This window comes from Aspergillus wentii, assembly GCF_001890725.1.
Source record: "Aspergillus wentii DTO 134E9 unplaced genomic scaffold ASPWEscaffold_1, whole genome shotgun sequence".
Lineage (NCBI taxonomy): Eukaryota > Fungi > Ascomycota > Eurotiomycetes > Eurotiales > Aspergillaceae > Aspergillus > Aspergillus wentii.
Window position 1 is genome coordinate 1,360,238 of NW_024467832.1, and position 22,973 is coordinate 1,383,210.

Below are 22,973 nucleotides of genomic sequence, written 5' to 3' on the forward strand. Positions count from 1 at the left end.
ATCGCGTCAAGGTGAGGTGGAAGTGCAATTAAGCTTCGGAGATCGGAGATTTTTATCAGCCCTATTATCGATCGATTATATTGATATGTTCATATTTGATGTTAGTTAGAAGATTAGAAGATGTTATGATGGATATTTAGATTTATTGAGAGTATTTGAGAAGATATCAAAAGATGCTGTTATTCGATTGTGCTGCGTTCATTTTTGTGGTATGGATATGCGTATCATATAGAATAGATTCGAATCAATCAATTCAATTCAGTTCAAATTTTATTTATAAGTATATATATATGAATTGATCTTTATCATCAGAAGGAAAGAATATAACTAATTTTAGTATATAGTATACATTCATCTATGTAGGAAGCAGTGAAGCATCAATACATGTCGATAGATATATACAGCAGCTCTTCCGGCATCTATGCTCTATAATAACGATATATTAAAGAGAAATCTGTTATGATAAAGTCGATCTGATGCAATTGTTATAATTTAATTCATTTTTAAATTTATACTGAATTCTGAATTGAATCCTGATATCATAGGATAGATGCCTCAGGCACCAAGAGCTATCCTATCGCCAACCTCCGCGCGTTCAGTTTCTCAATTCCCCCGCGCTCTCTCCACCATCCAATTGCCTCATCAATTATTCTCTAGATCTCCAGATTGTTTGATCACTCCTCTCCGGTGATCATTCCCTCTTTCGTACAATCCTTCTCCCCACACCGTTGGCTACAGCCCCTCGGGGCATGCAGGCGGACTTCCTCTCCGGCCGCAATCGCTACTCCGCCAGCAGCAGCAGTCCGTGATGGCCCCTCCACGACGAAACCTCCTCCCTAAGGAGCGCTTTGCGTTCGCATTCGGCAGTCTCAAGACTCAGAATTATCATGACCCCATAGCACGTGGACCGGGATCTCATACGTGCGTTTTCCTCACTCATCCATCCATCATCCATTACAAAGGGAGAGAAGAAGCGGAACAATAAAACAGACTTGGCTGACAGAGTATCATTTTCTACTGCAGTATCCGAACTATCGCATGGAACCCTACCGGCCAGCTTATTGCAACAGGCTCTGCAGACCGCACGCTTCGAATCTGGAATCCCGAGCGCCCAGCTGCCCGATACTCCACGGAGCTGCGCGGCCACTCCGCAGGCATCGAAAAGGTCCTCTTTAACCCCGTTCGAGATTCAGAATTGGCTAGCTGCTCTAGCGATGGTACCGTGCGCTTCTGGGATGTGCGCTCCAAGACGTGTGTGAGCCGTCTTGATGTGGGCGGCGAGGCATTCACGTTGTCCTGGTCGGCAGATGGCAGCGTCATTGTGGTTGGAAGAAAGGTGATCCTTCCTCCGTGCTTCATCCAAGGCAGTGCTAGCAGCTGACATCTCGATAGGATGATACCCTAATACCCATCTCTATCGAATCCCCCTCAAGTCCGAATATCCTCACAGACGCCAATGCTTCCTCCACGCAATCACAAACTCGATCAGGTCCGGTAACCTACTCTGCTTTAGAAGCCCACCCACAACCCATCCAGACGAACGCGACGACCTTTTCCCACCATATCTCCACCCCCACATCTCCCGATCTCCAACTCTTCGCAACCACCGGCGAAGGCACCGTCAAAATCATGTCTTACCCGTCTTTCGACATCCTCCACACCCTCCACGCCCACACCTCCGCCTGTCTCTCCATCGCCCCCGCCCCAACCGGCCGCTACCTCGCCGTTGGCGGCAGCGATGCTCTCATTTCCCTCTGGGACACGACCGAGTGGATCTGCCGACGCACCGTATCAAGCAACAACGGCGGCGCAGTCCGCGGCGTGAGCTGGAGCTTCGACGGCCGATTCATCTGCGGCGCCTGCGACGAGCCCGGCTGCGGCACGGGGCTGGAGATCTTCCATGCCGAAACCGGTGAGAGCGTCTACACTGTTCCTACGGGTGCGAGTAGCAATGCGGGCATCCCTGCTGTCGCATGGCATCCTTCGCGGTACTGGCTTGCGTATTCGACTACGGCAGATGGGCCGGGAAGTGCGGGGGCAGGTGGGTTGAAGATTGTAGGTGCAGCAGGTGGTGGAAGTTTGTAATGTCGGATATATGATTGAAACTTGAAGTTATAAATATTCCAAAGCATTTATAAGGAAAGAAAGAGCGGACTGTCAGTCCATGAGTATGGTAGATTCCGTGTATTTCTTATGCTACTCACATAAGATGTCAAGCAATGTGCAGTGTATCGAACAGTTGAGATAGAGATAGTAAAGTAGAGTAGAGTAGAGGCTATTCACAATCCCTCATGCCTATACTAGCGCCATAATCTCGTTTGACTTGTGGATATTAATGAGACAAAGCGAAGAATTAACCTCCCATATTGATAAAATTCCTGGTATACAACAAAAACAACCAAAAAACCCCTATTATCGAGCCATTCGCCCATCCTGATATAAACAAACCCTGCTCCTTAGCCAACAGAACTCCAATTCCTAGTGACACCAACCCCCTTCTCACATTAGTGACAAAGTTGATGAGTGGGGAGTAACATATAAAAAAAAGAAAAAATATGCAATTGCCGGTTCGTCTGGAAATACCTCATCGGTAAGATCGTGAGACTAAGCCATAGAAATACAGCTGTTAGGCTTGCCATCAATTTCGCCACGCATCCCAGTTTGTCCCGTTTAGTAGTTGCGCCCATTGAGCTTCGTTTAACGAGTCCATTCCTCCGGGTGTCATGACAAGATTAGCGTGGTCTGACGATTGCGTAGCTGAGTATTCCCACGTAGAGGACATGGAGAATGAATCCCCTGGCCCCGTGGCGTTAAAGGGGGTTTCGGAGTAGCCGGGGAGGCATTGACCGGCGCCGAGATTACCCCCGCCTGGCGATATGTTGAGTATATTTGCGCCATCTAGTGAGTGCATGGAGCCTTGGTTTGAATTATTTAGAGATGATTGCTGTTGTATGGTCGCTGGTGAGGTCTGATCCGTTTTAGAGGAGGATGTGTTTGAACATGAGTTGATCGTCGATGGTGTCGGGTGGTCCGACGGTGCATTATTCCTGTCGCTAAGGTCGGGTGAGTAGTCCATATCGGCACTTACTCCTGAGCCTGCAATTTCAGTGCCGGGGTTGAAATTAGACACTCCGTTAATGTTCATGTTCGGTTGCTGTGCTGGAGTTTGCTTTTGTCGACTTGGGAGAGGCCCCGTTGTAGGGAAACCAGACCGCCCAGTGTTGCCAGAATAGGATGGTTGAGGCACATCTTGTCTGGGATTTTCTGTAGTTCCAGGTTCATCACGAATATGTATTATAGGGATACATTCAACAGGGTCGTCGGGAGATTTTATTTTCTAGGCAGTGCAAGGTTAGAGTCTGGGCGTCCAAATGTTGAAACAGAGCATTCTACTCTTACCTGGAGTTTTTGGGTCATAGGGCAGCCCCCAGGTGAAGGGTTAATGAAATTTTGGTATGCAGTTCCCTCGATATCCACATCCAACTGGAGCATGAAGGACTCGGTCAAAGGATTCTTGCTCCTCAAAGCGTTAAGAGCAGACAAGACGAATTGTAGAGACGACTGAACAGTTGAGTCACTTGGGCGAGACTTGAGATATTGAACAAATACGCGCGCAGCGACATAGACACAGAATGACATGAAAGGATTCATCTATAGCCAGTTAGCTCATGTGACTTAAGTCACAGTTGTCCAAGCACTTACAGTTGTCAAATCCAAATGGCTAATAATTTTCATAATGCTAGAAATTTGGTCGGCCGCAACGATACACCGCCGCTTGCTCTCTGTGACGATCTGACTCGGCATTTTGTTCTTTTCAGCTTTGAATATCGCAGCCTGGTGGAGACATATGGTAGAAGTATGGATGCTCATGTTGCAGAAGATTACATTCGGATCGGCTATCCCGGCCGGTAAGCGGAGATGGTTTGGCAGTGACAAGGCAAAGTTGAGTAGTATGTTGTCGTAAGACCTGTGGCGCTTCCAAAACTCGCCATTTAGATCATTATCATTGTCCTGTGGATCGGGACGATGGAGGTGAGTGAGGTTTCGACCGAATAAAGAAGCCATGAACACATTGCTTCCATAAGGAGACAAAATCGAGGCTCCGTCTCCCACCATAAGATCTGCGAGACGTGGGGCCTGCTGCGGTTTGCCCGTGACAAAGGCTTCCTCGGAAGCAGGAAGGTTGGTCATTATCTATCCAACAGTCAGAAACCACAGAATCCAAGGAGCGGGTTGGGACTGACATCTCTTTCATCCATCGTCATGGGCCACCCAGTTCCGATACTGGCATATCGATCAGCACAGAATGCCATCCAGAAAACCCTCCGTCGCTCTTCTTTCTCTGTCCAATCTTTGGCTGGCGGTAAACACTGTTTCACTTCGATGCCTATACCGTCAATTCGATTCAACCCCATCATCAACACCAGTCTTGCACATCTCCCGACGCTCAACCACGCTCGTGGAAAGTACATCATCCTGAATTCGTAAAACCCGACAAGCAGCCATGTTTGACAGTATGCCAAGGAAATGATACCTTCTCCCATCCCCTTCATCTCCGCTAACTCGGCATATTTGCGAGCTCGCTGGTAGAAATGCGCATGTAAGTTGTTATATTTGTCGCTTACGGAGGCTGCGGCACACCATACAGCGTACTGCAGGTACACCGGAGGCCGCACGTTATAGGACAAGTTCATGGCCGTTAGAAATCGGGGCATATGTATGATGGGTGTTGACGGGTGGATTTTCTCGAAATAGATTTGATTTCTGCGACGGTGTAAGAACGACATTTCACATTTAGAAATCGGTGAACATACAATTCATCAATGACATCTTGGTTTGGAAGAGGTTCTTCCAACCCCAAGCCTATCATATCCCATCTCAAATCGCTGCCAAATCCACCTCCAGGCAGATAGCCCGGAGCCGACTGGGGCTGCTGTCCGAGGGTTCCCGGAGGCGAGATAGAGCTGTCAATATCATGCTGAAGCTCTGGCATTTCGGGTATATCGGGGATCTCAGGGATTTCGGGCATTCCAGACATCGAGTTATCCGGCAGCGGAAGATTATTGAAGTCATTACTTTGCGGCGCTGAAGGCGGCTGGGTTGCGCCTGGCTCATTGCTCATCAGCAAGGTTTCGACCTGGGCTATATAGACAGAGCCATATTAGCAACGATATAATTTCAAGGTATAATCCCGCCAGGATGAAAATGGCTGGCATTGTCGTGATGGCATTACCTAGCCGTGCCTCCAACTGCTTCACATAGCCCCGCTTCGGACCACTCTTCTTGCGCACTTCATCATAAGCGCATTCATGGCCTAACCTGGAGCATGTCCCACAGCTTGGTTTCCTCCCATCACATCTCAACTTTCTCCGCCTGCAAACAACGCAGGCAATACGCTTCGGCCGAGGGACATAGCTGCTGTCGCCGCCGTTGTGGGCTGCGGGAGTCGTAGCGCCATGCGACGAGAGCGGGGGCAGTTGGGACGCGGAGTCGACTGGAGGGGGTCGCGATAAGTCGTTGAAGGAATCTGCCATGGCCTGGTGATGGAGGTGGTGTGGGGAGATGGGGTTCGGGTTTATTCGAGATGGCCAGACTCTGCTATTCGAAGAACGGCGGAAACCGAAGGAAGAGAGCGGCCTCGATTACAAATGGTCTGGAAACATTTGCGGTTCCAGCAATGAATGAGGACAAAGGATAGATATCAGTAGTAGTAGATAAATGAAAAGATGGCTGCCAGAGCGCCCGTTTAGCTATGAATGAATCGAAGATGGAGAAGGATGAGATTACGTTGAAAGGTTGCCTGAGCGGGCTGTGTTCCAACCTTGTTCCCGACGATCAACGGTTCTCGATCAACGCTCCACACAGGTTATTCTAGCCGCTAGAAAACGGAGGAATCAAGAAGAAGTAGTTCTAGTCTAAGGTACAGAATTATGCGATGATATGTTGGCATTTCGTGGTGCTTGGAAAAAGGGCAGTTGTGTGCAGAGGCGGAACAAAGAAGCCCTGGAGATCAACCGCATTTCAAGATCTGATACCCCTGTTTGCATGTAACGACTCGGCCAAAAGCAAATAATATGGTTGACGCATGGCAATTTGATCTTCGATGTGCATTCATCTTCTAACCTACATAGTATACAGCACTAACGCCACGATGAATGATAAGCGGACGCATGGGAGGGGAAATAGTCTAAAGAACAGCAAGGGGTAGAGATGCAGATATCAGAGATCTTAACGAATAATGTAGGATGTCTGCGTTTGTGAAGCCGAAGTATAGTACAAGAAGAGCAGACGATCCATCCCATGCTCCATCCAAAAGCAGTTACAAATAAAAGACATGGTCAGGCGCAATCATGGCGGCAGAGAAAATCAACAAGAAATCACCTCATGCAAATGAATACAACCCTGCTTTGCATGACGGGGTCTCGAAATGGTACAACGTAATATGAGCGTAGAAAAGAAGAAAGGGGGGTCTTCTTAGTTGTATCCTCTGCGACGCTTGCCTTGGTTGCGGACTCTTGGGACCACCACGGCCTTGTTGACCTTCCACTTGGGACGGGTCTTGTATCCGGATTTGGCCTAAAATGCAAGTTAGCTGGATGAATGAAGAACATGCAGTGCGGTATAATACGTACTGGTAGACCCCAGGGACTCTTCGGGTCGACGTTACCCTTGGACTTGCCTCGTCCACCACCATGGGGATGGTCAGCGGCGTTCATAGCAAGACCACGGACGGTAGGCCGAATGTTCAACCAACGTGAACGACCGGCCTTACCGAGCTGGCTGTATTGGTAGTTTGCGTTGCTAGCAACTCCGACAGTTGCGCAGCAGTCCTTGTGAATGAGTCGGACTTCACCACTCTGCAAACGAATGGTGATATGCTCGGCAGCACGCTTCTGCTTCTGCTTCTCACGCTGGGTCAGAGGCTTCTGCTCTTCCGCTTCGGCACCTTCTTGGAACTGGCTCTGGGCAGGTTGCTGACCACCACCACCCTTTGCAATCACAGTTGCAAAGGTACCGGCACTGCGGCACAGCTGGCCTCCCTTGCCGGGACGCAGTCCGACATTGAAGATGAGTGTACCAACGGGGATCATGTGCAATGGCAAGCAGTTGCCTCTCCAGGCAGTTCTAGCTGCGAGCACACCAGGATCCACAGCTCCACCCATACTCTTCCACAGATCATCGGGGATACCAGGCATATAACTCTGAACGACATCACCAGCCCGCATACCCTCCGCGGCCAGGACGTAGCTCAATCGCTTGGTTTCTTGGCTTCGAAGAAGGGCAATATGAGCGCTCCGACCCGGGTCATGCTCAATGCGCTCCACCACATGAGGTCCAGGGGCAGCACGCTCAAAGTCGACCGTTCGTATCCGACGCTTGTGACCACCACCACGATGGCGCATAGTGACGCGACCCGTATTGTTCCGACCACCTTTTCCTTGACCTCTCTTGGGGAAGGTCAACTTTTGTACCGGACGGCCTTTCCAGAGATGATCGTTGATCGGTCTTCGCAAATGTCTGATACCGGGGGTCCGGGGTTTGTACGATCGAAGGACGACACCGGCTTCATCACGAGTGGGAGGGGGAGCAAAAGCGATGCTAGGGTCGAATGTCGAGCTCGACGATTCCTCCGATGGTTTCTCTGTTTCGCGGATAACAGTCGAATAGGCTCGAGAGGGAATGGAGGAGAGGCATCTGAAGGGAAGACGGATAGCCGTCAAGGCCATCCTTGGCTGAAGCATGATGAATAAGATTAAATATCAATTGAACAATGTTCAATGCGGCCCAGCAAGTGAAGGCCGGAGAAAGGAAACGGGATTGAAGAAGTCGATTATTCGTCGACCACACTCAATCCAAAAACCTGACCAACGTAATTAGAATAAAACCAGCACCGCCGTCCTGCCCAATGGTCGAGTGCTGTCACAATGCGGGTTGATTCACCTCAATCCGGCGTCCTATCTCTGGCTCCGAAATGAAAATGTCTTTGGCGTTGAGTTGACCGCAGAGTGTGGCTGATACATCATGTGATCATGCACCGCCATCTGTGGCGCGGGTCACGGGACTGCGCGACCGACACGCCAAACACGACCCGTAAAATAAAAGGAAAACGCCCCGAAGCGGTTGCCGCGCAACGGCGTTGTTTACCCGCACTTTGGGTTTAGCCGCGCCGCATCACGTTCCGGGCTTGGCGGTCTTTGGGCGCGACGGCGTTTTTTGGCTGGCATCAAATGCGAACAAACAGAGAGGGGCCGATCGATGCTCGCTCTCCACCGCAAATTATTCCTCCCTCCGAAGAGTCCATGACGGTATCGTTACTGCATCGATCCTTGCTTCCACTGCCTAATCGATTATTTCCATACACATCGTAGTACTCCCGTATGTACGTGCATAGGTAGTAGTGGTACTTATTGCCTCCTGCGTGACCTCCCCTTTTCTGCTTCACCTCTCTCTTCCCTTTCTCTCTCTTCTCTCTCAACATCTCCCTCCTCCCTCCTCATTTTGGAAATTGTTTCTACGTACATAATATCAGGACCTCGTCCTCGCATCCATTCTGCACATAAACACATAATTACCTACCCTTAATAATCGCCAATTCCACGCGACTCAACTGGGTTGTGCTGTGGGGCATCATATTGCCAGCTTAGCCTCTGTTTCCACGCTAAGACTAGGGCCAAACATCGCCTTTGCCCTGTCAAGTTTACCTTACCATCTCTTCCTTTACACCAACCTCCTCAACCTCCTCTCGACCCAGAGTCATTCAATCTGAAAGGTCTCGGAATACCCACGAGTTTCGGCCTTTCTCGCGTCTTTTCATCTCATCTTCACTTCTAGCTACGTGCTGTCGCAGATTTCTTCCGGTCCTGGTGACTTGCGCGTCATCAAAAGCTACGTGAGCGGCTCTTACAGGCGTACTGTCAACAACGTCAACAAACCTTTATATGAGCCGATTTTGATATCCCATCACAACCAAATTCTTCTTCATATACCCGGCCTGTCTTTGAAAAGTGTTGCTTTCTAGTATCTCTGGCGACAGGCGACATTTTCACGCGTGGTACGTGCGTTAGGCCCTTCAATCCTCAGGTATTTTAATCTCCACCGGGGTAATCTCCTGTTGGAATGCTGACTGGGCAGCAACTGCAGGACGACCAGTAATTATATTCTACCTCCATCTTCCCTCTTTTCGACGCGTTCTTTTTACCTTTCTCTTGCTTCAGCATCATGCCTCCGGTAAGCCTTGTCTGAACACATCACGCGTCTTACTTGATCTAGTCTAAGCTTCTGCACACCGACTACCCCCCCTAAAACGCGTCTCAGTCCATCTAATTGATTGTTCAACAGGCTCGAAGTCTTCGTACACGGGGCGCTATGAATGAGAATGATGAGAATGGTCCGTCGACCCGAGTCACCCGGGCCAAGGCTGCCCTCACGAAGGGGGATGCTCCAGCTGCCACGGCCGCCAAGAAGCCTCTTCAGAGCAAGAAGGCTGCCACCACTACAACCGTCAACGGAACTCAGCGACGACGCGCTGCTCTTGGCGATGTGAGCAACGTTACCAAGGGTGAGGCTGGTGAAGTCAAGGAAGCAAAGAAGCCGGCAGCCACCAAGGTTGGCTTGACTTCGAAGGCTACTATTCAACCAGGAGGTGTTCAGAAGCTCTCCCGCAGCAACACATCACGAACTACCTTGGGGGCCAAGGATGCCAACACAAAGAAGCCCCAGACCGAAGTTAAGCGTCCGGGAAGCGGGTCAGGAATTGGCAGTACACAGAAGAAGCGAACTCAGAAGTCGATACAAGAAAAGCCGTTGGCCGATGAGCCCCCACGCAAGAAGCTCGATGTCGCGGAGAAGCTCGCCGAAAAGGCTGCTCCTGCCCCGAAGCCCGCCCCAGTGAAGGATGAGGTGTCAGTCCCTGCGGAACCAGAGATTATCAAGAAGCCAATCGAAGATGAGGTTGAAGACCTGGATACGGAAGACTTGGACGATCCTTTGATGGCTGCTGAGTACGTCGTCGAAATCTTTGATTACCTGAAGGACCTCGAAATGGAAACCATGCCAAACCCTCAATACATTGATCACCAACCGGACTTGGAATGGAAGATGCGTGGTATCCTGGTTGACTGGCTCATTGAGGTTCACACCCGCTTCCGCCTCCTCCCCGAGACTCTTTTCCTCGCCGTCAACATCATCGATCGTTTCCTTTCTGCCGAGGTCGTTGCTCTGGATCGTTTGCAATTGGTCGGCGTGACTGCCATGTTCATTGCCTCCAAGTACGAAGAGGTTCTTTCGCCTCACGTCGCCAACTTCAGCCACGTCGCCGACGAGACCTTTACCGATAAAGAAATCTTGGATGCTGAGCGTCATGTCCTCGCTACCCTCGAGTACAACATGAGTTTCCCTAACCCCATGAACTTCTTGCGACGAATCTCCAAGGCGGACAACTACGACATTCAGGCCCGAACCCTTGGCAAATATCTTATGGAAATCAGCCTGCTGGATCACCGATTTATGAGCTTCCCCCAGAGCCATGTGTCTGCTGCGGCCATGTACCTTGCCCGTCTCATTCTGGGACGTGGGCCTTGGGTAAGTTTTGCTAGGCCCATTCATCCCTTTTATTAGCTAACCCCAAATTTAGGATGCCACTCTAGCTCATTATGCTGGATACACTGAGGACGAGATTGAACCTGTTTTCCGATTGATGGTCGATTATCTTCACGGCCCCGTTTTGCACGAAGCATTCTTCAAGAAATATGCCAGCAAGAAGTTCCTAAAGGGTAAGTTTTCTTGTATTTTATCGAGCTTCACGTACCCTAACATTTACTTTAGCCTCCATCCTCACCCGCCAATGGGCCAAAAAGTATCACCACTTGTACATCGACGGCTCCCTGTCGGAACCCTACAGCTATATCAAGGATGGCCAATAACGGCAACGCAATTTACGATAAATCTGCCTGATATCAGCGACGTGATATCACACATCTCCATGGCAAAAATGCCGCGGAGGGAAGTTGATTCGTTACATATCTTGGCATTTCTTTGTTTGTGATGGTATAAGGCACCTTTGCATATGTTTACGATGGCATTCTTCTATTTCACTTTGCGCATGCACGCATTATTCATTTCTTCTAGGGGTGTCCGGCGCTGAACTTTGTTTTCTTCTAACACACTTTCTTCTTTACTCAACTTTTGGTGATGTCTTCGGACGCTCACTTTGATACCTTTACAATTCTTCTTCCCCCTGTGCGTATTGCAGGCGTCGGATGTTTCGAGGTCGGAAATGTATTTGCAGTTTGTTTTTGGTTCCAACCTGATTGTTTTTTATGGCGTTCACTTGTCGGTTTTCTGCAGCTCACTCCACCCGGCAATGACCCTTTGTTGCAGCTAGTTGCTTCCAGGGAACAAAACGGATATACTGGAGGATAGGATCTAAGGGCATGGAAGCGAACTTCTTTTTCATCTTTTAGCGAGGACAAACGGATAGAGGGATGGGGGGAGCTACAGTAATGTTTCCTAGGGAGATTAATATTGTTTTACATTCAAATCGCTGGATACTTTTTGCCTTTGGCATCTTTGGATGCGTCCCCTTCATTTTGTTTCTCCTTTGTAAATATTCGCTCGTTTCCCTCTTTTCTTTTATTGAATGAAAAACATGAATGAATGAGTAGTATCACTTGATTCTGGTCATCTATAAGTAGTTATCAATTTATCCAACTTGTAGTCATCTGACCTCGTCAATGCAAACGATATAAACATATGAACCGAGGTATAGTATTTGTCCAACACACTGCATAAATATATCTTTTCAGATGAATTGCGAAAGAATAGTGTTCATTTCCTCCATTAACACAATTAGACATAATTAGACTACAGCAGCATGTCACTATCCCCATCCTGTCCCTTTTGCAACATCGCATCAACATATCCTCCGCACCCGCCTTCATCATCCATCGATCTCCCCCCAGCAGACACAACAACCGGATCACAGGCTCATCTAATCCTATCCACGAAACATGTTTTGGCTTTTCTGGATATCATGCCCTTGACCAAGGGACATGTTCTTGTGATTACAAGAGATCATTATGAGAAGGTCGGGGAGGTGGGTGTTGGTGTTGGTCGGGAGGTGTGTATTTTTTCTTTCCCCTACTATTTGTGATTGAATTGATGTTTATGTGATGTTCTAATTTGATGTGGGTAGGTTGGACAATGGCTCCCCATAATCTCCCGAGTCGTCATGAAGACTTTATTCGGTGATAATGCAGATCTGCACTGGAATGTAGTACAGAATAATGGTAGATCTCCCCTGCCTGCTCCTCCCTTGATCGACACATACATGCATGCATGCATAGCATACTAATCTAAATCAAACGTATTTTGCAGGCGTACAAGCAGCACAACAGGTGCCCCATGTTCATTTCCATATCGTGCCGAGACCACCGCTCGACGCGACGCCTACGGGTGGCAAAATGAGTTTTGTCATGTTTGGTCGTGGGCAGAGGGATGAGCTTGATGATGAGGAGGGGGAGAAATTGGCTGGGTTGATGCGGGGGGAGTTGGCTAGGGAGGTGAAGCGCGTTAAGGATGTTGAGGGGGTGGATTTGGATATGGATTCGAGGGAGAGAGGGAAGTTGTAGATAGATGTCTTGTTTGTTTGGTTTATTTTGTGATACCTTTTGGAATTGCTTCAATTTTTCCATGGGATTTTTTTTTTCTTTCGTATATTTTATCAAGCTGTCTTTTTTGGCTTGTTCATGATGATGCATTTCCTTCGTTTCCGGGTTCTTTGTTAAGGCGTTTAGCAGTAAAGTACTGCAAGGAAATGTAAGCTTCTAGACATGCAGATCGATTCAAGTATGGCATACCTTTCTTCTGAATGCATTCAGCTCATCTGCATACATTCCCTGGTCATCATTCTTCTGTCGTCGTGAAGAGACATCTGAAACCTGCCCCTCGGGGAGTCTGCGATAAGTGATAAGCCGGCGAGACCCTAATTAAGTTTGACAAGATTAGCTGTTTAGAATATTTTCATGTTTACGAGAACACCCACAGTTGTTGAATGGCTGCACTGAAACACTGACGACTTCCAGATTCGGGTGCATCGGGATGGTCAGCTCCACGTCTTCGTCACTGGCTGTTGGCATCCACATGGATAGTCGACCGTCAGTCACTAGAGTTTCGGAGGCGAAGGTGAGGATATCGTTTTGCATTGCTTCGAAACCATAAGGTCTCTTGGGTGCAACGTATTCGGGTCGACTGAGACAGCACTGTTAGTCTGGGGAGATGCAAGATTTGCAGACAAGGACGTACTAATGGGCTGGAACTCCATCAATAATAAGCGCTTCCTTTGCACGTCCATCACGGGTTCCCAAAACCTTGAGTCCTTCACGGACACCGTAGGGAGGGTCACAGATGATGCCGTCGAGGAATGGCGACTTGCGTAGAGGCGTATTGGTCAGATCCGAGGTAAAAGCATCCACGAACTTGCTCACTATACCATACTGCTGAAAGTTAGAGTACAGTCCCATCGGCTTTCCTTGCGCCATCTCTTTGCCGCGGAAACTTCGCCCGTCAATATCGGATCCAAACGTCAAGGCCCCAAAATGGGCGGCAGCAACGCAAAAGCTCCCTGTTCCAACAAACGGATCGTAGAACAGCTTTCCAGGTGCCGCGAGAGCCATATTGGCCGTGACAAGACTCAGCTCTGCATCCATGGATGTCGTGCTGATGTACCGGCGCTTTTTGAGGTCATACCGGACCATAGCATCCCGATCACTGTCTTCAACCCAACGTCCAAAGTAGATCTTCTGGGGCTCCTGCGTCTCTGTCTTCAATTCTGAGCTTGGGGTCGTTCCAGTAGCCATGCCCTCGACATCTGAGATGTATTCCTCAAAGACCCAAAAGTCCTCATCGGGGCCCTTGAGCCGAATCGGACCTTCGAAGCCCAAATAGGCAAAGCTCTGAATAACCTCCTTCTTCGACTGCTGATTGCGTCTCCAGGCAAAAGTGTCAAAGCTGAAGCGAAACGACGAGTCCTTATAGTCCTTCCAGCGATCCTGCGTCCGCCTGCGGACGTCAGCGTGGACTTCGTCATAGTTGGTTCCTTGACCCCAGAGCTCGAAAATATCCTTTGCCAGAATGCTGCGCCTAACCAAGGCGCGCGCTGCTTCTATATTTTTCAGTCTTACAAGACAGTATGGTCTCTGAGGTGGTGGTTAGCAAGTGATGTCGAAATATATATCAAAAAGCCCTTCCGCGGGGAAGACAGCCCCTCATCCGCTTAAGACAAATCGAAGACGGCGCAAAAGAACCAGAAAGCAAAAAGGCGACAGTATCCACATACAAACTCATTATAAGACAGGATCTCAATATCGATGCCAGCCAGTGTCGCCAGAGCCTCAATTTCTGGCACGCGAAAGCTCTCATGAGTCTGTGCGAAGCGGATGAGATACTCCATCTCGAACCTCACTTCCACCACTCGGTCTGGATGAAGTCTTGTATTCGTGTAGAGTGCAGCCCAATTATTTCAATGCGTTGGCCCTTCTTTAAAGCCCAAATTGTGCAGCTTTGATATGGTGGTGGTGATTCAATGTGTTGGACAGAAGGAACTTTTTTTCTCTTTAATTTTTTTCTTTTTTCCTTTTTTTCTTTGGGCCGACGGAAACCCGCAATTATTCACAGCAAAAGTTGGGAATAATAACGCAATGCTTATTATCATTACAGGAATGGAGAATAATAGACTCTAATAACGAATTCGATCTGTTCCATTGGATATTCAACATAACTCAAAAAAGAAAAAAAGAAAAACCATGTCTACTAAAATCATTCTTACAACAAAGCCCTCCGAATGTACCACAGCATACCCTTAAAAAGAAACCCATATAGTTACGCCATCCCTGTGCAGATAGATAGGGGCGAGATATCCATGAACAAACACCACCGCTATGCGCCAACAGCCTTAAACACATGTCGTGATTCATATCCCTCTACGGGGGCAACTTCGACCTTCTCGTCGGCGGGGATCATCTCATGCTTGAAGTCCCAGCCAGCCCGACGACAGAGCTCCGAGACCACCACGTCGCAGTCCCCTAATAAATCTATATCAAAGCCAGTATGCGACACAGGCTAAGGAATAATCAGTTATGTGGTAGTTGGATTGTATCAAGGCACAACTTACAGTACGCGAAATGTAAATCTGAGGAACATTTCGGGGGAGCACACCTGGAACCTCTGCGACAGGTGCTACCTTTAACGAAGTTCCAATGACGATTACCAGGTCTACCTGGTCACGATCGTGATGGAGGAGACGACGCCCGAACTCATCGGGAAGGTCCTCGCCAAAGAAGGTGATATCAGGCTGGAAATGATCAGTATACGGAATTGACCAAAGCGACCATTTATTGACTCACCTTCATCACCCCAGGAGTAGGTATTTCATAATCTTCTTCATCAGAGCTGTCCTCGTTATTATCCTTTCGGTTCTTCTGCGCGCCGTTGGAACTGCGCTTCCGCTTCAGCCCCTGAGGCCTCAGCGCGTCGTCCGCGAGTAGTTTCTTGCAGGAATCGCATTCCGGAATAGCGCCTTTTTTGATTTCATCAAAGATCGCATCACCCTGAACCTTGTAATTGCACTTGACGCAAGTAGCTGTTGCAAATGAGCCGTGACACTGTACGATTTTCTCCGGAAGGACTCCAGCATTGGCTTCGATGTTGTCAATATTCTGGGTGTAGTTGGTCAACAGTTTGCCCTTGTCCTGAAGAAGTCGAATGAATCCATGGGTTGGCGAGAACTTCCTTTCCATAGGCAGGATATCCTTTGCAATCGAGAAGAATATGCTCGGGTCTTCGCGAAAGATATGGATATCAAAGACCTCCTGGGGGTCACTCAAACCCAGATGCTCCAGCTGCGAATAAAGACCAGTGTCCTTGGACCGAAAATCAGGAATTCCAAGACTGGTGGAGATCTAGTGCACATCAGATGAGCCGCGTACTCAAACTAAAACAAGGACAAAATACTCACCCCCGCGCCTGTCAAGACAATGATATTCTTGGACTCTTTCAGTAACCGGACAGCATCATCAATCGAATTGTACTGGGGAAGCTTCTGACGCCGGGAGAATTCGCGAGAGATCGCAATAGCCAGAAGTGGATGATAGGCCTCATCGGGTGCGCCTTCAAGGAAAGGGGGTGGGAGAATTCCAAATGCAGTGCACAGTTTCTTTGCGGTGACTGTATCGCGAGCAATCGTCTCTTCGACAAACGCCGCCTTGCCTATATCATGAAGCCGTTGTCGAAAGGCAACCGCCTCTTCTAATGTACAGGCGCCAGGCACTAAACCAGAAAACAGCCAGTTAATATATTTGACGAATAGCGAATAAGGGCAAGGAAAGACCGTGTTATCAAGTACATACCTCCGCCGTCGCGCAGTTGCTCATCGCGCAGGACCTGAATAGCGTCTTCGTATAAAGATTGGGTCTCCCATTCATCGCCCGATTCATTACTGTCCGTCTCATACTCGGACTGAGATACCTCTTCTTCCACAGCGACCGTATTCTCTGCCTTGATATTATTATTCCCTTCCACCTCCGCCGAGGCCATATCGATGGCTTCCACTTCAACCACCGGATTCTTCAACGACGAGCTCTCCCCGCTTGGCGCTGGTACCAGGTCCATCCTGAAAGGGGGAGATAGGACGCTTCCAGCAGCCTCAATGACAACTATTCACTCACATTGAGCTCGTTGTCACGATGGTTGAATGCCGGGCAAAATTTGGCCCTGCGTATCTCTGGGGGGAAGCGGCCGGAGACGACTTAATCCGGCGCCGATGCCTTGATATTGCGCGACAAAGAGACCGAGAGTGGCAAGACGGGGGTGATCATGCGGCATCTACAAGGGCAGCTGTGATACGTTGGGGATATACATGATCAAAAACACTTTTCATTAGGAGGGCATCTCTCTTTTCTCTATTGGTATCATGACAAAATCCCGTGTTTCGTGAGAATATAGTGCGTGCTACTATTTTATGAATCCGCCATTTCGTCGTCTTCGTCCGAATCGTCATCTTCCCATTCGCCTACTTGCTCTTCACCTTCTTCTTCTTCATCCATGTCCTCGCCGATTTCTTTGTTCATGCCCTGGACCAGCTCGAGAGCGTGCTCTTTGAGTCTCTCATCTTCGTATTGAATGAGGCCGTAGAGCGTCAAGCTTTGTTTGAGCCACTCGCGACTGGCGACTAGCGATGCATGGCGTCTGGCCTCAGGTGTTTCTTCTTCAGCTTCCGCCTCTTCAGGCGCTTGTTGCTTTTCGGCCAGAAGATAAAGACACCATCCTCCTAGGTACCATGCCTCAACACTTTGATCATCTTCCAGGATCAGACGTTCAAGCACTTGAATTGCCTCAAACTCCATGGAAACCTCCATTAGGAGACGGGCAAGACTGATTCGCGTCGCGAAATCCGGGATTCTTAGGTCTTCGGGGGGCAAGTCTTTCCACAACCCCAGACTCTTCGACAGCGCTTCTCGGGCATCGTCTGTTCGCAGTTGTGATATCCGGATGGATGCAAGAGTCTGTAGCACTTCGGGTGCGGTGGGGTTAACTTGGAGAGCCTCTGTAATGAGGGCCTCGCAGCGGGCCTCTGCATCTTCTTCCCAACTATTCATTGTCAGTCTAAAGGGGTTTAGGACAAAAGGTAAAGACTAAGATGCAACTTACGAGAGATCAGTCATGTAAATCTCGGCAACTCCACACAGAGCATTTGCCAATTTCTTCTTCTTTTCTTCCAAAGCAGCGGTGCTTTCCGAATCGGTTTTCCCCTCAAACTGTTGGATGATATGTCTGAGGGATGAAACACCCTTTTCGAACCATTGGACACTCTCAACTCCTCCAGATTCGCTCAATTGAGCCAGCCAAAGGAACTTCTCGGCGCCCCCTCCTTGGGATTCAGGTATTGTGCCATTCGGGTCCAATTCCACTGAGCGAATAAAATACTCTCGTGCAGTATCGATCTCTCCAAGCTCAACGTAGATTTCTGCGACCGAGTTTATAGCGGACAGTTGATCGGGCGAATTGGCGGGCGCATTATTGAGGGCTTGCTGAGCTAGCGAAAGCGCTTCATCGGCCCGGCCTGTCTGAAGGAGGGTCGTAGCCTGCTCAAGGAGCTTCGAGGGGTCTTGGTTCATCTTCTGCTTTGATATTGAGCCGCCAGGACCGAGGACGGACTTTGCGCGGGATTTAGATGTCTTCTTTTTCTGGGTTCTGGGCTTGCCCATGGTATATGATCGTAACAAAAATCGTCAAACGTACACTTGATTTCCTGGTTGATAAAAATACGTTTCCGATATCAATACCAAGTATAAATATATCGTATTATACCTGGGGTGCTTTTTAAATGAAAAAAGTTGAGCAGCGAGAAGGCGGAGTGTTGCAAGTCCCTCCAAATAATTTTGGTCGATTTCTTATCTGTTTGTTCCGTTTGCATGTGGGACTGCAATATTGTGTCGATGGACGATTTATGTGAACCCCGACTCGAAAAACACATGGTCAGTATTTTATTATATCGCTTTCCTCTATTTCTGGAATCCTGCAATTATCGCTAGTGTGCGATATACGATCCCAGTGAACGCTGGATTTCTGATTGTTCGACTTTCCTGAAAGTCCATAAGCAAACACTACCCCTCCAAATCCGCTGGGCGGCAGAGTCGAAGCAACAATGGGTCGCGAAGAACAGATTGAGGAGCGCGAGGTGCTCGATTCCATTTTCCCTGAAGAGATCACAGGTCTGTATTTGCCCTTGGGTTTTTCTCCTGGACACTGCTTTATCCTAAGTTCAGCTGCTGATATTAGAATGTAGACATATCCGAAACCTCATATCGCATATCGGTAGTACTGGACGATCTCGACAATTATGACGAAGAAGCGGAGCAGCCCTCCTTAATTCTGCAGGTCTCTTACCCTGCAGACTACCCGGATGTTGCACCAGAACTAGAGATATCCGCCCCCCATAATACGCCCAAACACCCCAGACTGGATGTTCAGGAGGATCGTGAACGACTTCTCGAAGCCTTGCAGCCTACCATTGAAGAGAACATGGGTATGGCAATGGTATTTACTCTGGTCAGCACCTTGAAAGAAAGCGCTGAGCTTCTCATGAGTGAGCGGGCAAATGCGGAACAAGCCCTAAAAGAGATGGAAGCCGCCAAAATCGAAGAAGAAGAGAACCGGAAGTTTGAGGGCACAGCCGTGACCCCAGAGTCCTTCTTGGCCTGGCGTGAAAAATTCAGGAAAGAGCAGGAGGAGGAAGAGCAGAGAAAGCGGGAGGAGAAGGAGGCAGAAGAAAAGAAACCCAAGAAGTCAGCGGCCAAGGAAGAGAAGAAATTGACCGGCAGACAACTATGGGAAAGAGGCTTGGCTGGAAAAGCAGATTATGATGAGGATGAGGAGGATGCTTTACCGGCTGCCATGGAAAAGGCGAAGATAGCAGCATAGTCGGATCCTATTGTCATATGTTATGGTGCTTCCATTTTGTTGTCAACCTATATCCTTCACTGATCAACGACGAAATCCAAAGTGACCGCAATGTATATGGAATGACTATATCGCAAAAAAAGCGACTTGTAAATAGATGGCCATTTAACTCGGAAGTAGCTATGAAAAGAAATGAAGAGCATGGCGCGCTTTAGTGACACATCGATGTGCACTGAATATTTCGACTACTCGCAAGTACCAGGACATGACATCCGCCTACATTCGAATCCAGTACTCGGGGGATGTCTTTGAAGTTCATTTCCATTTTGCAGATTATATCGGGGTAGTACTATGTCCGCGACAAGAGAACCGGCATATTCCATGATTGATTCCCATATTGGTCGGCGAACCCAATCAATATCATTGAGAGATCCGATGCCTAGTAAGCCGAAATTATTGTGACATGGCTTTTCATGTCTGTCGCTGGTCATAACTTGCTTTGTATAACGGGGCCCACCCAAGGGATTGTCAAGTTACAGTGCGACAATTTGGCATTGTGCTCCAGTCCCGTTCACCAAGAAGGGCAATGGATATTACCGAGGACAGTTGACGAAACGCGCGTCAATATTTGCCCGGCTACCTGGATGGTGGTACTTCAAGCAGGCCAGCTGGTCAAGACGTTGCTTTGGCAAGAGCAAAAATTGAAGGCTGTCGATCGGACTGTTGATCGAACTAGTCAGGTCCAATTTCTCTCAATAGACGAAAGAAATCCACCTCCAACGAAGCTGTAGGCAGTGTATTATCTTGGATGGTTATTTCCTGAGAGAATCACACAGGCGAAACATCCTTCTCCTCTTTCTCTTTAGCTGCCAATTCGCGTTCAGCAAGGACAACCTTCCACATGGCTTCTGCGAGCTCCTTATTTTTGTTGTCGGTCTCCTTGATCTTTGTATTGACATCTTTGAGAGCGGTCAGGACCTCCTGAGACCAGGTGTCTGGTTCTTGGTCAATCGTTAATCTGTCCCATAAATCTTCATCCTTGGCGAACAGCAGCTCTAATTGCAATCTCTCGCGTCGCTCGATTTTACTCCAACGCTTTTCAAGCTTGGTTCTTAGCACACCACTGAGATTCTTCGGTTGGGGTTTCTTGATACGCAAAAACGGGACCCCACGCGCGTTCACGAGAACAGGTATCTGCCGTCTCCCACTGACAACGGGTCGAGGGCGGGAAAGGATCGAAGTGGCATCTGGATGTCGTCGAGCGGTATTCTGTTGAAGACGCCTAGACTCTTCCTTCTTTTGTACCTTCGGAGACACGGGCTTTGAATTTTTGATCAAGCCCATTTTCCTTTGCGCTAGACGGCTTTCCTCTTTCATCGATTGACTATGTGTAATAAGTTTCGTGATATGACTGACATCGCGCTTCTTTCCTTGGGATGCGTTGTGTAATAGATCCAAGGCCTGTTCGAGACCACAAACTTTAGCATCAACTTTTAAACACGAAAATCGGAGGAAGAGGGAGCACCTCGTATCCGGCCTTCATGGCATTCACTGTCTGGGATGGGCTTTGGAGGCTCTTATATCTATGGAATTTTTGTTTTATTAAGGGTTTGGATGCGTTGAGCTCCGGCGTGGCATTTGGTAGTCGCGTGCATTGTCGAAGAAGTGCCCGGTAGAGCGCCAAACCTGACAGAGAAACACTATGTTAGAGATACATTGAAAGTGTCAATTGCCTAAAAGTACCTGAAACTTACAAGCAAAGCGATGGACCCCAGATAGTTTGGGGACAACTACCTTGTGCATTATGAAATGTGAACAGCTTGGGAAAATCTGATTCTATCTTCACATTATCATGGGCATGTGAATAGGAGCAGTCGGTGATCACGTGATGATACGAGAATATAGTCCTATCTACCACCAAGATAGACATCATGATCGCAGAAAGCTCTTGTCTATGGAGATTGGTTTTTCGATAAATACTGAGTTATGAGTTGATAGAATCTCTTCAACAATTTCCTAGCAGGTATTCTTTGTTACCAAAAATTGGTGTCTAATTCCGCGTTGTACCATTTCTCTCACTTTCCTCTTCAATAGCACGTCGGGTAACTTTCAATGTAAGACCACCTGCACAGCATTATGGCTGCACTGATTATATGGGCCAAGCTGTTGATAAACGATATTCGCTAGTCCATGGAAAGTATCAAGGCAGGTATAATGATAAATACAACTGATTGATGAACCGCAAGAGAGAAATGAGACGTTTCTAGAGATCGATATAGTTATTGAAAGTAGGCTTTATAAAGAAGCCACGCCAATGCTTGCCGTTATGCATAGACTGTACACGCTCTAAGGAAGCCAGGACAGGAAGGAAATGAAAAAAACGCAAAGAAAAACCATGATACTCCGTTTTCGATTCCGAGCCATATGGGTAGGGTAAATCAGAAGTTGGAGCCCTCCGGAGGCTGGGGCAACTTCTTGTGCTGTGGTAGGGCCATGTACCTGAGCGCAGTGCATTAGCCAAAGTCCAACGGGAAACAGCGGTGCCACCTTACCTTCTCATTTCAATCAGGATAGTCTCCATGGTGTACTCGCGTTTCCATTGAGCAAGGCAGGGCAGCTTTGTAGGATCGACCTAAACAGGTGTTAGAGCCACTGTCTCTTGATACCGCTATTTTGCACAGGGCCGTACCTTTCCCGTTCGACCGTCAACGCATGGAAGGTTAACCTTCGAAATGAATTGAATGCTTGGAGGGCTATCGGGGTATTCGGGTCCGCAATGAATGTTGACACTGTATATCCGGTTCTCATGGATGCTCTGATAATTTACCACGTTAGCGATATGACGAGGAATGAATGTAGAGATTCAACGAACGTGAGGAGGTCCAAGAATCGTTCCATTCCAGTTACTCATCATCATATCCTCACCATCTGCAAGACCATAAGAGCATGCCTCTAATTTACAACAAGTTAGATCAGTGAGTCACCGCATATATGATTACAAGGATGCTACTAACCTGCTCCAAGACCCTTCTCGCCCTTCTCGAGCTCCTCAAGGAGCCTAAAATTTCTAGGGATCTTGGCCGTCATTGTCAGGGTGAGGCAAGGGAAAGATAAACAGTGCAACGGTGGAAAGAAAGGTGGATGTTGGGGGGGAGGGAATTGTTTCTATGACCGAGGCGAAAGAGGGGCACTTATCCCACCTTCTGCAGCAGTAGCATATCTCTTCGCGAGGAGCAGCTGACACGTGATGATAACGGGCACTGATAAATCACGTGCAGCGGCTATCTCCCGCCTTGGCGTTCGTTCCTTGGAGATGCCACCTGATGCTATTGTTGATCAGACATCGCGTTGTTATTTGAGATCCATTTGGGCAGAACCCACAGGACGTCTATTATTAGAAGATTGTCCTTGCTTGGGAACTTTACTCCATTGATGCCTATGGAGCGCTAGGCTTTTATTCCGTCTTTGTTGTCCTGATTGTTAACCGACTCCAATGAAACAACATCATCGGCTTGCTA

General features: G+C 48.4%; 10 protein-coding genes across 10 annotated transcripts; 4 read left to right on the plus strand and 6 right to left on the minus strand.

Annotated features, from left to right (window-relative positions):
• Positions 1 to 623: 623 nt before the first annotated feature.
• ASPWEDRAFT_55907 (WD repeat-containing protein) lies at positions 624 to 2,085 on the plus strand (the record flags this gene model as incomplete). The annotated part of the gene is made up of 3 exons (XM_040838258.1): positions 624 to 921; positions 1,024 to 1,336; positions 1,393 to 2,085. The coding sequence occupies exons 1-3, from the start codon at positions 809 to 811 to the stop codon at positions 2,083 to 2,085; spliced, it is 1,119 nt and encodes a 372-aa protein (XP_040694192.1). The 5' UTR covers positions 624 to 808.
• A 553-nt stretch (positions 2,086 to 2,638) lies between these two features.
• ASPWEDRAFT_166583 (putative C6 transcription factor Prf) lies at positions 2,639 to 5,534 on the minus strand (the record flags this gene model as incomplete). The annotated part of the gene is made up of 6 exons (XM_040830020.1): positions 2,639 to 3,337; positions 3,400 to 3,651; positions 3,703 to 4,194; positions 4,245 to 4,764; positions 4,815 to 5,142; positions 5,234 to 5,534. The coding sequence occupies 6 exons, from the start codon at positions 5,532 to 5,534 to the stop codon at positions 2,639 to 2,641; spliced, it is 2,592 nt and encodes an 863-aa protein (XP_040694193.1).
• Positions 5,535 to 6,474: 940 nt separating this feature from the next.
• ASPWEDRAFT_47325 (mitochondrial 54S ribosomal protein uL2m) lies at positions 6,475 to 7,742 on the minus strand (the record flags this gene model as incomplete). The annotated part of the gene is made up of 2 exons (XM_040836943.1): positions 6,475 to 6,576; positions 6,633 to 7,742. The coding sequence occupies 2 exons, from the start codon at positions 7,740 to 7,742 to the stop codon at positions 6,475 to 6,477; spliced, it is 1,212 nt and encodes a 403-aa protein (XP_040694194.1).
• Positions 7,743 to 9,366: 1,624 nt separating this feature from the next.
• On the plus strand, positions 9,367 to 10,922 carry ASPWEDRAFT_102598 (B-type cyclin nimE; the record flags this gene model as incomplete). Its single annotated transcript, XM_040827495.1, has 3 exons — positions 9,367 to 10,581; positions 10,634 to 10,772; positions 10,825 to 10,922. The coding sequence occupies 3 exons, from the start codon at positions 9,367 to 9,369 to the stop codon at positions 10,920 to 10,922; spliced, it is 1,452 nt and encodes a 483-aa protein (XP_040694195.1).
• Positions 10,923 to 11,056: 134 nt separating this feature from the next.
• ASPWEDRAFT_218915 (uncharacterized protein) lies at positions 11,057 to 11,478 on the plus strand. The gene has a single exon (XM_040832297.1). It carries the CDS (start codon positions 11,191 to 11,193, stop codon positions 11,419 to 11,421), a length of 231 nt encoding a protein of 76 aa, XP_040694196.1. The 5' UTR covers positions 11,057 to 11,190; the 3' UTR covers positions 11,422 to 11,478.
• Positions 11,479 to 12,353: 875 nt separating this feature from the next.
• Positions 12,354 to 16,665, minus strand: ASPWEDRAFT_47327 (uncharacterized protein; the record flags this gene model as incomplete). The annotated part of the gene is made up of 10 exons (XM_040836944.1): positions 12,354 to 12,665; positions 12,858 to 12,982; positions 13,043 to 13,248; positions 13,303 to 14,195; positions 14,336 to 14,486; positions 14,957 to 15,117; positions 15,170 to 15,349; positions 15,402 to 15,956; positions 16,013 to 16,323; positions 16,404 to 16,665. The coding sequence occupies 10 exons, from the start codon at positions 16,663 to 16,665 to the stop codon at positions 12,354 to 12,356; spliced, it is 3,156 nt and encodes a 1,051-aa protein (XP_040694197.1).
• Positions 16,666 to 16,800: 135 nt separating this feature from the next.
• ASPWEDRAFT_33941 (ACL4 family protein) lies at positions 16,801 to 18,399 on the minus strand. Its single transcript, XM_040833895.1, has 2 exons — positions 17,704 to 18,399; positions 16,801 to 17,643 (listed from the first exon to the last, which is right to left on the minus strand). Exons 1-2 carry the CDS (start codon positions 18,258 to 18,260, stop codon positions 17,013 to 17,015), a joined length of 1,188 nt encoding a protein of 395 aa, XP_040694198.1. The 5' UTR covers positions 18,261 to 18,399; the 3' UTR covers positions 16,801 to 17,012.
• Positions 18,355 to 19,711, plus strand: ASPWEDRAFT_33944 (RWD domain-containing protein). Its single transcript, XM_040833896.1, has 2 exons — positions 18,355 to 18,767; positions 18,842 to 19,711. Exons 1-2 carry the CDS (start codon positions 18,701 to 18,703, stop codon positions 19,474 to 19,476), a joined length of 702 nt encoding a protein of 233 aa, XP_040694199.1. The 5' UTR covers positions 18,355 to 18,700; the 3' UTR covers positions 19,477 to 19,711.
• A 572-nt stretch (positions 19,712 to 20,283) lies between these two features.
• Positions 20,284 to 21,258, minus strand: ASPWEDRAFT_102093 (LYR motif-containing protein; the record flags this gene model as incomplete). Its single annotated transcript, XM_040827449.1, has 3 exons — positions 20,284 to 20,916; positions 20,981 to 21,141; positions 21,210 to 21,258. The coding sequence occupies 3 exons, from the start codon at positions 21,256 to 21,258 to the stop codon at positions 20,284 to 20,286; spliced, it is 843 nt and encodes a 280-aa protein (XP_040694200.1).
• Positions 21,259 to 21,893: 635 nt separating this feature from the next.
• On the minus strand, positions 21,894 to 22,542 carry ASPWEDRAFT_166592 (E2 ubiquitin-conjugating protein MMS2; the record flags this gene model as incomplete). The annotated part of the gene is made up of 5 exons (XM_040830021.1): positions 21,894 to 21,954; positions 22,008 to 22,087; positions 22,145 to 22,270; positions 22,328 to 22,407; positions 22,470 to 22,542. 5 exons carry the CDS (start codon positions 22,540 to 22,542, stop codon positions 21,894 to 21,896), a joined length of 420 nt encoding a protein of 139 aa, XP_040694201.1.
• Positions 22,543 to 22,973: the final 431 nt, after the last annotated feature.

Coding starts and splice junctions, on each gene's coding strand:
- ASPWEDRAFT_218915 (XM_040832297.1), top strand. CDS start 11,191: ATGTCTTCGGACGCTCACTTTGATACCTTTACAATTCTTCTTCCCCCT.
- ASPWEDRAFT_33944 (XM_040833896.1), top strand. CDS start 18,701: ATGGGTCGCGAAGAACAGATTGAGGAGCGCGAGGTGCTCGATTCCATT. Junction 18,768..18,841: donor TTTCCCTGAAGAGATCACAG/GTCTGTATTTGC, acceptor ATTAGAATGTAG/ACATATCCGAAACCTCATAT.
- ASPWEDRAFT_33941 (XM_040833895.1), bottom strand. CDS start 18,260: ATGGGCAAGCCCAGAACCCAGAAAAAGAAGACATCTAAATCCCGCGCA. Junction 17,644..17,703: donor ATTTACATGACTGATCTCTC/GTAAGTTGCATC, acceptor GACAATGAATAG/TTGGGAAGAAGATGCAGAGG.